Below are 13893 nucleotides of genomic sequence, written 5' to 3'. Positions count from 1 at the left end.
CCCCCCCCCGCTCCCCCTGTCCCCTTCCCTCACGCCTGTCTCCCTGCCGTAGAGTCCACCCAGACGGTGCAGTCCCTGCACGGCTCCACCCGGGCCCTGGGCGGCTCAGCCCGCGATAAGGAAATCAAAAAGCTAAATGAGGAGATAGAGCGTCTGAAGAATAAAATAGCAGGTAGGTGTCTTAAAGAGGCTGCTTCGTCTGTGTTCCTGGGCGTTAATCCCGTCCAAGAAGATTTTCAGAGCCCTTTTTGTAGGGTGGAAAAGGAGAGCGGCGTTGGCTTCTGTAACGTACATACAGGTCTCCCGTTTCTTTCCGTCCGTTCACCTGACGTTCTCTCTCCAACTTGCTTGGCCCACCAATGAGAGACTTTTACAGTTGCAGCTAGAATCACTTCTTAGCATTTTACCCGTGAAGTCTCAGAAAGGTTTACATTTCTCTGACCCATTCTCCCCTTGGTGGCCCTGAGGCACCAGTGCCACAGCGTATTTCTCTCCGAAGCGTCCTCAGTGGCTGTGCCTGCCGTTTGCAGTATTTTAGGGGCTGGCTCCGTCGTCACCATCTGTCCTTTGCGGCTCCTAGATTATCAGAGCTTCCTGAAGATTCAAATCGCTTTCGAGTCTTAATCCTCCGCCCTCCATTTTCTCTCTGGAACCCCAGCATCCTGGTGCTGAGAGGGGCCCCGAGTGAGCCCATGATCAGCCTTACTGCGCACCTCTGTTGCCCTGTGCCCGTGCACACGGGCTCACACAGTCCCCGGTCCCCAGGGGAGAGCGATTACCCCATCAGTCCACGCGGGTGGCTGCATACGTGACTTTTCCATGTGTGAGAAAGCAAGAAGGTTACTAAGCGATAAAGTGAGTGAAGGATCCTTAACGAATTCACTATCAGGAAGTCAGCTGACGTGAAGTTTTTCCTGTAAGGGAACGCGGTTTATTTTCTCTCTGTTCAGACTCCAGTAGGCTCGAGCGACAGCTGGAGGACACAGTGACCCTTCGCCAGGAGCATGAGGATTCCACACAGCGGCTGAAAGGCCTGGAGAAGCAGTACCGCGTGGTGCGGCAGGAAAAGGAGGATTTTCACAAGGTAGTTGGGGGTAATTTCACGTGAGACAGGTTTCAGCGATGTGCAGTTGTGACCTTGAAGTTGTGTGGGGGTCTGAGCCCTCCTCAGGACCCTCGTCTGCGCCCTGGGCCATGTTGCGTGCAGTCCACGAGGGGCCAGACTGCCTCAGGGTCATGCCGTGCCGCCGACCACGCAGCCTGCCAGGTGGCTGGCCGTGAAGTGGGCGGCCTCAGCACCGGTCACCACATCGGTCCTTGCCACAGGCCTGCTGGGCGGGCTGTGCACCAGGACCCGGCGATGCCCAGGGCCTGAGGGTCCCCACGTCCCCACAGCAGCTGACCCAGCTGGGTTCACACGCTGGTATCCGGTGCCAGAGTCCTCCCCCTTCCAGCGGCCTCCTCCCCTTCTTTCAGCAGGGGCTCTTTGTATGACAGGGCCTTGCAAAAGAAACCGTTTGTTAAAATTTGGGTGAGTCCCCCCAAAACCCCTTTATAAATTTGATTTTCAGTAAAATGTATCAGATTGTATGTTCGGTCGGTAGTGTATTCATACCAGGATTGTTTTCTAAAGTACATTCGTTTATACACTTAAGTCATTAAACCTGCAGTTTGCTTTGTGTTCTAAAACGTGCAGGATTTCAGACCCAGATTGTTCAGTCTGTCGTGGTGTCCTAACCACGGCGCTTTGTCGAGAAGTGCACAGGGGACAGGAGACTCCCCGGTACGCTAGTGTAGGTTCAGCAGCTCACTGAGCCTGGCCCGGCCCTGGTGGAGTCCCCCCTTCCCCCCAGATCCAGCTACTTCCGACATCAGACCAATAGGTGCCACCGTGACTGTGCCACCCAGTCGTAGACGAACTGGCTGCGGGAAGGGGAGGCCACGGGTGCAGCCAGGGGGGCCACCATAACCTCACTCTCGTCAGGGGCTAGCTGTCCAACAGTCGTTTTTATGTGGTTCTTTACCTTGATGGAACTCTTAAGCTTTTTTGTACGTAACGTGTTCTTTCCCAATTCTGCTGTTTCAATAACTGGGTTGGTGACCACATTCACGCTCCGTCCGCCTTTATGGCCTTGTGGACGGCATAGGGGAGAGGTCGAAACACGTGAGCCTGTGCTGTGAGCAGGCCTTCCCTCTGGCTGGCAGAGCTCGGGCTTCTGGTCGCCGCGTAATTGGGGGTCTTTCCCGGAGGGAGTTCGATCTTAGCACCTCTGCTCAGGTGGGTCTTCTTCCAGGCTGCTCGTAGCTGTGCTGGGGCCTAGCCAAGGGCTTTTTCACAGAGGTGAGCCCTTGGCTCTCGGCCGTGGCCTGTAAGCAGCATTTCGGGAGAGGATTGAACGGCCAGCCTTCCGCGTCTCTGCGAAGCAAACGTAAAACCTCTGTCATTCTTTCTGTTCAGCAACTGATTGAAGCTTCCGAGCGATTGAAGTCCCAGGCCAGAGAGCTCAAAGACGCCCACCAGCAACGCAAGCTGGCCCTGCAGGAGTTCTCCGAGCTGAACGAGCGCATGGCAGAACTCCGCTCCCAGAAGCAAAAGGCATCCCGGCAGCTGCGGGACAAAGAGGAAGAGGTAGAGGTAGCCATGCAGAAGATCGACTCCATGCGGCAGGAAATCCGCAAGTCGGAGAAGTTGAGGAAAGAGGTAGCTTCGTAGCCGTTTCGGGGATTGTACTGTTCGGGCTTTTGTATGCTCCTACTAGAACACCTTCGAGAACGTGGGCTAAATTACATGAGTTACTTTAAAACGGATCTTAAATTTTATGAGAAGCCAAATAAGTTGACCTGCCAAATATTTCCTTTGTACTTCTCAGCCCCCGATACCTATTGGTGAAATTATTAAAAGACATTTCTTAGGGCATTAGTTTTTAAAAATTCCCTTTTAAAGCAAATAGAGGGTATTTCTGCCCAACAAACAGAACGTAAACGTGTCGGGACGTAGTTGGCACAGCACAGCCTACGTGAATACGAGTCCTACGTCCATAAGGGGCGGCCAGGAGGACGACCAGGCTCAGCCTGGCGCCCCCAGTCAGCCCAGTGGCTCTGAAACTTTGGTTTCGGAACTACATCATGCTCTTAAGAACTGTTGAGGCCCCCAAAGAGCTTTCGTTTGTGGCGGTTACAGCTCCTCATACTTACCAGGTTAGAGATTAAAACACTTTTTTCAGTTCAACAGTAAACCCGTTACGTGTTAACTGACAGTTTTTGTGAAAAGTAACTCCCTTCCCCCATCTGGTGAGAAGAATGGCATTTTTACATTTTTGTGCTTTTCTTTAATAACTGGCTTGATAAACTATTTCTGCATTCGTTCTGTTGTGTTACACTGTTTTGGATAAAGTATTTGAAGAAAACCCAGATAATTAAAAAAAGAAGGGTCTTTTTTAGAAAGGGCCCCAGGACCCCGCTTTGAGAACTGGCTGCCCTAGACTAACTCCAAATACTCTTCCATTAACGAGTGTCATATTTTAAGCAGCCCTTAGGATTGAATTCTGTTACAACTTGCTTGGTAAAAAATCGGATGCTCTATAAGTACATGCTCTTTGTCAGTCGGTGTCAAAACACCTACTTGTTTTTTTTCCGTTTATTTTGCAACCCAGATGCATTTGTAGCTATAGCATCAGTGGAACCCCTAGCGAAGCATTAGTGTCCACACTCCGGGCAGGTCACTGCAGCATCTGGGATCTGCTTTAAAGTAAAGGGAGAGGGCACTCAGCCGGCCGAGGTGCAGGGGGTCCTTTCCGCTGCTCCCTGCTTGGGCACGTGCGCGTGACCTTCACCAGTCGATAGATGGATTTGTGATCTGCAGACATCCCAATTGCCTGTGTCACCAGTCCGTCTCCTGTCCGGAAACTTAATGCCAAGTTGTTGGTTTACATTAGAATTTAAACTTGGTTTATTACTAACCAGCTGTTCCAGTCGAGCCTTAAAGTGTCTTTCTCCGCCGTTAACTGGGCCTGGGATCGGGTGCGGAGGTAGGAGCAACAGGCCCTCAGGGCCGTCCGCAGAGAGCCCCAGGGCAGGGCCGGCTTCGTGCTGGTGAGCACTGTGCCCCCCCTTGCAGCTGGAAGCCCGCCTGGAGGACACCGTCGCCGAGGCCTCCCGGGAGCGCAAGCTTCGCGAGCACAGCGAGAACTTCTCCAAGCAAGTGGAGAGTGAGCTCGAGGCCCTCAAGGTAGTACCTGTAGGAGACCAGCCCGTCCTCCTTCCTGACTGTCGTGCTGGGAGTCCTCCCGCACGCTGGGCTTGTCCGGAAGGACGGGGTGTGGGGAGGGGACAGGTCACAAACGTGCCTTAATGACAGCCTTCTTTCCGTTTAGAACCTGAGTTCCTTCGCTGTTTTCCTTCCTTAAAGTGTCAGGCAGTGTCTCGTAAGTCCTGATAAACTAACACCTGACACCTGCCGTGTGTTCAGTGAGACCATTTCTGAAAAAGTTCCTTAAAGCCCGTGTCCTGCCGCTGAAGTTGAAGACGGGCCAGTGGCCCGGGGCCAAGGGCAGCCGGGCACCTCGGGAGGGAGTGAGCGAGCGAGCGAGCAGAGAGGTGCCAGGGGCCAGAACAGGGGTGAGGAGGGGGGGGAGGGGGGGCTCTTTGTTAGCCTGGCGTGACCTCAGGGGCACGAGTCCCCTTTCTGAGCCTGGGTTTCCTCATCTGCCGGTGGAGACGATAGGCCCGCTCTCTCCCCAGCATGCACCTCGGGCGGGCCTCTTTTCCCTCCTTCGTCCTTGCTGCCGTCTGGGCCTGTGGGCGGCAGCCCCGGGGCCTGGACTTCTGCCTGCTCGTGCCTGAGTCTGCTCGTCGCCGCTGGTGCTGACAGTCCACCACCCCCCCACCCCCCCACCCCCACGGCAACCAGGGCGCGTCCTGTCGTCAGTGCCCCCAGCAGCTCCCAGTGACTCGGGCCCTGACAGAGGCCCTCCCAGCGTTTACCACCCAGCTCACTGCGTTCACCTTGCTGTTTGTCACCGTGCTGGAGAACCTTCCGCCTGATGTGGCACTTCACGTGTCCCTGCGTCAACGGCTCCTTTAACTGTCCGCTGGGCACCACACCCCCACGTTTCACCGCGTTGCCCTGTGTCAGTGTCTCGTTGCTCATTTGCTGCTTGGCCGTCGGTCTTTCCCTGTCTGCCCCACGAGAGCAGGGACCTCGATGTGACCCTCTTAACCACAAAGGGGCCTGACACATAGTCGCCCGAATTAACAAACTGTGAGGAGGCTTTGGGGACCGATTGTGTCAGGGTGTAGACAGAGCTTCCGGGGTCCTAGGCAGATCTGGGCACGTCCCTTGTGCAAGGTAGGTGCTGTCAGCCCCTCAGATCTGCCCGACGGTTGTTAGAAGGACCTCGCGGCCGTGGCCAGCTGCATCGGGCGCGGTGCCTGCCATTGGTGGGGAGGGGACAGGAGAAGCCGCGTGTACGGGTGCCCGCACAGGGTGTGGGTGGAGGGCCGTGCGGCCCTCGAGGGGAAGACACGGACCTGTAATTTATTTTACCTTCTCTTCAGATGAAGCAAGGAGGCCGGGGCCCGGGGGCCACCTTAGAACATCAGCAGGAGATTTCCAAAATCAGATCTGAACTTGAGAAGAAAGTCCTGTTCTATGAAGAGGAGTTGGTCAGGCGTGAGGCCTCCCATGTGCTGGAAGTAAAAAATGTGAAAAAGGAGGTACACGATTCGGAAAGCCACCAGCTGGCCCTGCAGAAGGAAGTTCTCATGCTGAAAGACAAATTGGAAAAGTCAAAGCGAGAACGGTAGGTTTTCATGCGCCCTTCGGTGCTGTGAGCGCGGGCTTGTGCCCCCGCCACCGAGAGGATTGGCTCACGGAGCTTCTGAACCGCCGCTCTCGCACCTTCCCAGGCACGCCGAAATGGAGGAAGCAGTCGGCACGATAAGAGACAAATACGAGCGCGAAAGGGCGATGCTGTTTGAGGAAAACAAGAAGCTGACAGCTGAGAACGAGCGGGTAATCTAGTCCATGCCACCGCTCGGGGCTCTGGTTCCCGGTCGCGGGTCCTGGGAGTCGGGTGGTTTACGCAGCTTGCTTCCTACGTGAAGGAACACGTTTCCGTTGGGTTAGAAGCTGCTAATTTCCTGAAATCCCCTGCTCTTGTCATTTGTCTGTTCAGATTTGGGTTGAAATGTGACCAAAGTTAGATACATTTGAAAAGTCCGTATCTGAGATGAAGTTTGGAGCAAAATCTCACAACGATTTAAGAAAACTTTCAAAATCTTCCAAAGAACGTGTAGCTTTAATAACGCTAAGGTCACGTTTAAAGGACACCAAATAACGAGTTATGTGGTACAATTGTTTAATTTCAGCTTTGTTCCTTTGTGGATAAACTCACAGCTCAAAATAGACAGCTGGAGGATGAACTACAGGACCTGGCGGCCAAGAAGGAGTCGGTGGCCCACTGGGAAGCCCAGATCGCAGAGATCATTCAGTGGTACGTGTGCCCGCCCGCCCTTCCCCAGCCCTGCCACACTGCTCGCGCTCCCTCCACCCGCGCCGCTGCCCTGAGGCCTCGGCACGGACCCGCCGCCCTCTCCCGAATCGCCGCTGTCGAGGGGCCGCAGTTCTGTCCGGTGTTCTTCACGTTGGACTATAGGTGGAGAAAGTGCACCAGGTCCCTGGAGGCGTGGGTCAGGCTGGCACACCCCACACGTTCTAGCGAAAGGGAGGCCGGGCCCCCGCGCAACACGGCAGAGAGGGACTGGGGTGGCCCTTGCTAGCGGAGCCGTTCGTTGGTCGTGGGCGACCGCTCCGGCCGATGGGACGCTATGTCACTTTGTCCCACGGGGGGCAGGAACCTGTCCTCGTTTTCGGCTCCTCTCACTGGGTCTCTATGGTCCTTCTCTAGGGTCAGTGACGAGAAAGACGCCCGAGGTTACCTTCAGGCTCTTGCTTCCAAGATGACCGAAGAGCTCGAGACACTGAGGAGCTCCAGTCTGGGGTCGAGAGCACTGGTAGGCTTTGTTCTGAACCATGTCTTTTTATGATGATGGGACTCCCCAGTGGCTTTACCTTGAACACGAGTGTAGAAACTCAGTGCCGGGCAAGTAACTCGGGTGACGCGGGCCTCCGTGTGGCCAGGGACGCCCCCCAGGTGCAGAGCGCCGCTGTCTGAACTACTGGGAGACCACAGCCACTCTGTGGAGGGACCGCAGTTCGCGCGACGGGCTCCTGCCCTCAAGGAGATGGATTTTGTCCATTCTCTCACTCCCACCCCGACCCCCCCGACCCCCCCAGTCAGTGGTCCGTGTGTTTCGAGTGCCCAGAGTTTGGCGAGCCGTCTCCACCCAGGCTCACTTCTGGGCGCAGCCCCACGTGTCCCTCCTTCTGTCTGCCTTTCTTACAATATGTGTGTGTAAGTTATTCTGTAAGTGACGAACACTAGTAATAATAAAGGCGTAGGGGAACTGTTTCATTAGCGTTTTAGTTAGAACTTCACAAACCCAGATTTTTATTCCCTGTTTTGCTGGTTTGAAGATGTGTTTGCCCCAAAGGGGGGGTGTTATGTCGAATGTCGTTACTCCTCCTCATCCTGTCACCTGAGCACCCGGCACATATACCATCTTGTCGAAGAATACAGCTGTGTTCTTCGCTCTGTAATTGGAGAACATATTCATTTTTTGATTTTAGATTTAGAAGTACCAATTCAGACGATCAAGTTTTTTTCATTTCTGCGTTTTCTCTTCCAGTCATATCTACGGGTATACTCGTGCTTGTGAACTGTGTTAAATAAACCTAGAGCATAAACCTTACGAAAGATGAAAGAATATAGCCCTAGGTCCTTTTAGCAAAATGGGATGATTGATATTCTTGTTGCAGAATTCTGTGTGAACAGTCCTTCCTGTTGAAGGACTGACTGATGAAAGTGTATTTCCTTCCTGTCCGTAGAAGTGTATTGTTCACTCGTTGATTCTTGAGGAAATCCGTGTGGGCCATGGTCATCTGAAGACTCAGGCTTCTGACATTCACTGGGTTCATCACAGTCGTTGGCGTCCGATAAAGCGCCCGTTTCTCTGTCCCTGCAAACCCCTAGTCAGTTCCCTTTTCTTCTCTTTATGGACGGAAAACGAAAAATTCTCAACCGTGTGGACTGAAAGCTTTTAAAAAAGTCTAATAAAGTGGAATCTCCAGATTCCTTCTGTCCCTCTCGAGAGCGGATGGAACACAGGCAGCATCTCGGTGGGAGAAGGGGAGCACGCTGCCACCCAGCTGGTCTCGGTCACTGTTAACCTCACCCTGCCGAGCCCTCCATCCTCACTCTTCCTGCCGCTTCAGTCTTCCGTTGTGGGCAGGGATGATTGATGAGTAATGACATAATTGCTCGGATAGTGAAATAGGAGATGTTTCAAGATAAAGGAAGAGTAAGACAACGGAGACCCCCACAATATATCATACGTTTGTAAGAGAGTCTAACGGACCCAAATAGAAATTGCACTCCTGGTTGAGTTTTATTCTTTAAAAAAAATTTTTTTAAGCTGCAGCTCATTCTTTTGAAGATCTCTAATAAAGAATAAAAGTCATAAAAAGCCCAGACTAAAATTGGGTCTGATGGACTTTGATGATATCTAACATTATCAAATTAATATTTAAGTTAATTAAGTTAGTATTTAAACGTGATAATAAAAGTTTAAGATTAGAAGAAGATGAATTATGTGTCAACATTTTTTTAAACAAGTAAATATCTTAAAAATATGTCTTTAAAGGGGCACCTGGGTGGCTCAGGTCATGGTCTCACGGTTCGTGAGTTCGAGCCCCACATCAGGCTCTGTGCCGACAGCTCAGAGCCTGGAGCCTGCTTTGGATTCTGTCTTCCTCTCTGTGCCCCATCCCTGTTCATGCTCTTTCTCTCTGTCTCTCAAAAATGAATAAATGTTAAAAAAAAATGTAGAAACATGTATCTTTATAGTGCCTGGGTGACTCAGTTAAGCATCAGCTCAGGTCATGATCTCACGGTTCATGAGTTTGAGCCCCGCATCAGGCTATCTTTCAGCGTAGAGCCTGCTTCAGACCCTCTGTCTCCTTCCCTCTCTTCTCCCCGGCTCACATGCATACACACGTTCTCTCTCTCAATAAATAAATAAATAAAGTCAATAAATAATATCTTAGAGCGCTGGGGTGGTTCAGTTAGTTAAGCTGACTTCATCTTAGGTCATGATCTCACAGTTTATGGATTCGAGCCCCACATCAGGCTCTGTGCTGACAGCTCAGAGGCTGGAACCTTCAGATTCTGTGTCTCCCTTGCCCTCTGCCCCTCCCCTGCTTGCACTATTCCTGTCTTTCAAAAATAGATAAATGTTAAAAAATTTAAAAAAAAGTATATATATATATGTATATATCTTTAATATCTGAACCATTGTCTCCAGGACCCCCTTTGGAAAGTGCGCCGTAGTCAGAAGCTAGACATGTCTGCACGGCTAGAGTTGCAATCTGCTCTTGAGGCGGAGATCCGGGCCAAACAGCTTGTTCAAGAGGAGCTGAGGAAAGTCAAAGACGCAAATCTCTCCTTTGAAAGGTACCTGGTACTGTGTTCTGACTCGATAGGGGACTGTGTGACCTTGGGCACACCCCTGCTCTGTGATATCAGTTGACTGGAAGGAGCTTTGCACGGTGGACCGTTTCTGGCCCCTAGTAGGCGCTCAGTGAGAATCGATGGGGTGGATGTGCAAATGCCCTGCGCGCATCGGAGGTCTGTGCTTATTTTCTCAGGAAGCAGTGAAGCGATGGGAGCCCGCGGTTTTGAAGTGCCAACATCTGTGTGTGTAAGAGGCAGATGCTGGTCCTCCCTGTGCCGGGTGACAAGACACGGCCACACGTCTGAGGGACAGTTCTGGCCTGCTTGTTCCCTAAGTGCTGTTTGTTTCATCAACTTCGAGTTTTCCCTTTTAAACTAAAACTAATATTGTAAATACAGGTTGAAGACAGTATGCCTATCTCAAAACTTTTTTCTGACCCTCAAACACCATTTTTACACAACAGTAAATTCAGTGAATGTTTGATGAGAGGCCGCCGCTGGCAGTCTTACATGCCCAGGAGATGGTCGTGAACTGCTCTCTTGTAAAACCCAGGCCGCCCTACCTGTAGTAGCTGTTGATGTGGAAGGTGGGGACCTGGATGTCACGAACAGGGTCACTGATGGGATTACCGAGTCACACATCTTGTTAGTTTGGGGCTAAAAGAGTAAGAGTAGTGATGGCTACCGTTTAGGTACGCTCCCTGTAAGAGGTTGATCCTATTAATCACGTGACTGTCACGGTGTTCCCAGGAGGCCAGCACTCTTGAGCCCCATTTTACAGATGAGGACAGCGAGATGCAGAGAGGTGTAGGTCAGCCAGCATCACCTGCTAATTCGGCGCAGAACCCCCACTCAGCTGCTGGACTGCACCGCTCGCCTCCTGGCCAGGTCACTGCAGCAGCCTGACTGCTGTGTCCCTGCAGGAAAGCGTAGGAACGAAGGCCCGCCCCCCCAGCAGCTGTGCTCAGGCGGTGGTCGTGGTCTCGTGCAGCCCGCCGTCTCGCTGGTTGTGGGAATGACGTTTGGAGGTCTGATGGCTGAGTAATCTGGGTGGTGTGTCCTCGGAGGACAGAGGACTCATTTGGAAAGAGACTGGGAGGGTCGGAAACTCCACGAGGGCCTCCAGATACACCTTCATTAACCATGATTTTGAAAATCCACGTCTGTTTCTAATTCTGAAATATCTGTAATCTCTGTAACGTGCTCAGAGGACTCACCCATGCCAAGAGTGGATTTGTGTTTCCGTTCGCAGCGGGGAGCCTGCCATGTTCCGGCACTTTCCCAGGCGCTGGAAATTAACCCCTGCCCTCACATTTTGACACTCACTGAATCAACGTGTAGATATCTGTTCTCAGGGTACTTAAAGCCTTCTATTTTTTATTTTTTGTTTTAGTAAACTAAAGGATTCCGAAGCCAAAAATAGAGAATTATTAGAAGAAATGGAAATTTTGAAGAAAAAGATGGAAGAAAAATTTAGAGCCGATACTGGTAAATTATAAGCTTCTGAAGTATTTAAATACAAGGTTTTTTTTAACAGCATGATGTTATTTTAGATTTAATAGTTTTTAGTTATATAAAGAAAGCACTTAACATGATTTTGAAGCCAATATTCTCAGGTAGCGTATGTTCAAATATGCCTTTCTCGAAGGTAACCACAGTTTGTGGCTTATCCTTCCTGTTTCCTCTTGGAAGTGCAAAGCAAATACACGTGTACGTAGAGTCACCCATCCGTGTCCCCCTGATCACACGAGGCAGCCTGCTGGGGCCTCCGATCTGTGAGTGGGTAGAGCCGCGGCATGAGAGGTGGCCCGGTCCCGTCCCGGCGGCACCGCACCCTGCTGGGGGCTATGGACGGGGGTCGGGCTGTTCCCTCGCTGTCACAGCAGGTGCTGTAAGGAGTAGCCGTGTGTGGGTAACATGTCCTGTTCTGTGGGGTACGTGGGGGTAGATTTTTGGAAGTGGGAGTGCCGGTCAAGGAGTAAGCATGCTTGCGCTGATGCTGGCGGTGACCGCGGCCACCCAGAGGCTTGTGCACGTGTGTCCCTGCCCGCGCGCAGGCGACGGCTGCTGCCCCACAGCCGCGTGCACACAGTGTGAGCACACAGCGAACAGGTGGGAAGGAGCATTAGAATACAGATTGTGCTTGCGTCCCTCTTACGAGCAAGATGGAGCACCTTTTGTATGTTTAAGGGCTATTTGTGTTTCTTTTCTTTTTTTCTTTAATGTTTACTTGTGAGCAGGGGAGGGGCAGAGAGAGAAGGAGAGAGAGAATCCCAAGCAGGCTCTGCACTGTCAGCGCAGAGCCCAACTCGGGGCTCCGTCCCACAAAGCGCAAGGTCATGACCTGAGCTGAAATCAAGGGTTGGACGCTTAACTGCCTGGGCCACCCACGCGCCTTGAGATTTTCTTATTCTGTGATTTTATGTATTTGTATCTTTTGCTCACTTTTTAAAATTCAGAGTAAGTTTTTTTTCTAGAAACTTTTTGTAGATGGAGGATAGAATATGTAGAGCCTTTTGTTTGTGATGAAAGTTGCAAATATTTTCCCAGTTTGTCTTTTGTCATTTTTATTTTGCTTATATTTTTTACCAAGCATAAAGTTTTTTGGGTTTTTTTTTTTTTTTTTTTTTTTTTTTTTTAATAAATTTTTTTGTTTTTTTTTTTTTTTTTTTTTTTTTTGTGCATCACATTTGTCATTTTTTTCCCTTTTTTCAGTTACAGGGGAATATTTCTGAGTCCCCAGGTACTCAAATAATTCACTCATATTTTCTAATACTTGTATACAGGTTTCATTTTTTAAATGTGGATTACTGGTCCATTTGAAATTTACTCTGATGTGCATTTTGAGTTGTGGATCTAGTTTTTAGTTTTATCTTTTTCCTGTGGCTGGTCGTCTAATACCAGTTATTGAGAAGTTCCTCTCCCTACCGATTTTGTATGTGACTCTTACCACATGAGGTCACCATGGGCACTTGAGTCTGTTTCTGGATTTCCTGCCCTGTTCACTGTTCACTGGCAGGAACCACTGGATTGTGATGAAAGAGGTTTCAGTAAATCTGATTTAGTATCTGGTAGATCTACTCCCCCAACCCCTTTTTTTAAGGACTTCTGAGACACTCTCCAAATGAACTTAACTAGAATCACATCAGATTTATCCGTTAGGTTAAGGAGAATTGACATCTTGATGGTGCTCAGTCTCCCCATGGGAGCACAGATGGTCTTTTAAATTTGCCTTGACTAGTCTGTTTCTTTTTTATAGGATTGAAACTTCCAGATTTTCAGGATTCTATTTTTGAGTATTTCAACACTGCACCTCTTGGACACGATCTGACATTTAGAGTAAGTAGTTGTTCTAAAAAGTGACAAATGAATTTGTGATGAGTTAGAGTTGGTAGGACATGCTCTGACCACCGGTGGGGCCATAAACACACTAGCAAATTGACACCTGACAGTTTTCTCTGTCGTGCTGACCTAGGAGTGACCCAGGGTGTCAAATGGGTGAGGTTAGAGACATTTAAGGTACCAGAAATGCTCGCAGAGATGCTTCCCCAGACTTAAGTGGAAGCTAAGAAAGTGCTCAGCATCTTCAGGGAAGAATCGGCACTGGCTTCTGGCTGTGTGGTGAGCATCTCAGACGGGTTTTTATTTTCATTTTTTTTATTAAAAAAACATTTTTTTAATGTTTATTTTTGAGACGGAGACAGAGCGCGAGTGGGGGAGGGGCGGAGAGAGAGGGAGACACAGAATCCGAAGCGGGCTCCAGGCTCCGAGCTGTCAGCACAGGGGCTCGAACCCTCGTGAGATCATGACCTGAGCCAAAGTCGTTCACTTAACCTACTAAGCCACCCAGGCACCCCTCAGGCGGGTTTCTAAATACACATTCCCACTCTGCCGCAAATGAAGACCAAGCCAGCCTCATTACCACTTCAGTGACTTCTGTATGGCCCTCCGGTTTGGTCTCCGGTGGCCCCCGTGGGGTGGGCGGACGGGTGGTGGGGAGAATTGTTGCCGTGGCCCGCCCCTGCTCGCCACCCGCACCGGGCAGGCGGGGCGGCCCGAGGGAGCCATTCCCAGTGAGTCCCATCTCTCCCTTCGTGCGCTGCCCGCGGACCCAGTGCCTCCTTTACCGCTTCTCTCCAGACGATAGGGGTGGACCCTTGCTAGCAACCCTTGACGTAAGCCAGAAAGTAAAAATAGCGAAAACAAATCTCATTAACGGGACTTCTGATGGCATGTCGTCATTTTCATTGATTCCATCTTTTTTTTTTTTCAATTTTTTTTTTTCAACGTTTTTATTTATTTTTGGGACAGAGAGAGACAG

At 50.7% G+C, this 13893-nt stretch overlaps 1 protein-coding gene across 1 annotated transcript in view; it reads left to right on the top strand.

Moving 5' to 3' along the window:
* CDC42BPB (CDC42 binding protein kinase beta) overlaps positions 1–13893 on the top strand; it is a 105943-nt gene that overhangs the window by 68971 nt on the left and 23079 nt on the right. The window contains exons 11-21 of the mRNA XM_040478448.1: positions 53–172; positions 951–1084; positions 2459–2701; positions 4118–4228; positions 5557–5801; positions 5908–6013; positions 6370–6494; positions 6909–7014; positions 9424–9572; positions 10966–11060; positions 12832–12911. Of these exons, the coding sequence (XP_040334382.1) occupies positions 53–172; positions 951–1084; positions 2459–2701; positions 4118–4228; positions 5557–5801; positions 5908–6013; positions 6370–6494; positions 6909–7014; positions 9424–9572; positions 10966–11060; positions 12832–12911 (1514 nt within the window). The remainder of the gene's footprint in view (positions 1–52; positions 173–950; positions 1085–2458; positions 2702–4117; positions 4229–5556; positions 5802–5907; positions 6014–6369; positions 6495–6908; positions 7015–9423; positions 9573–10965; positions 11061–12831; positions 12912–13893) is intronic.

Source organism: Herpailurus yagouaroundi, unplaced genomic scaffold (assembly GCF_014898765.1).
Source record: "Herpailurus yagouaroundi ecotype Mexico unplaced genomic scaffold, PumYag 141, whole genome shotgun sequence".
NCBI classification, from domain to species: Eukaryota; Metazoa; Chordata; class Mammalia; order Carnivora; family Felidae; genus Herpailurus; species Herpailurus yagouaroundi.
This window is presented reverse-complemented; position numbering and strand designations above follow the sequence as displayed.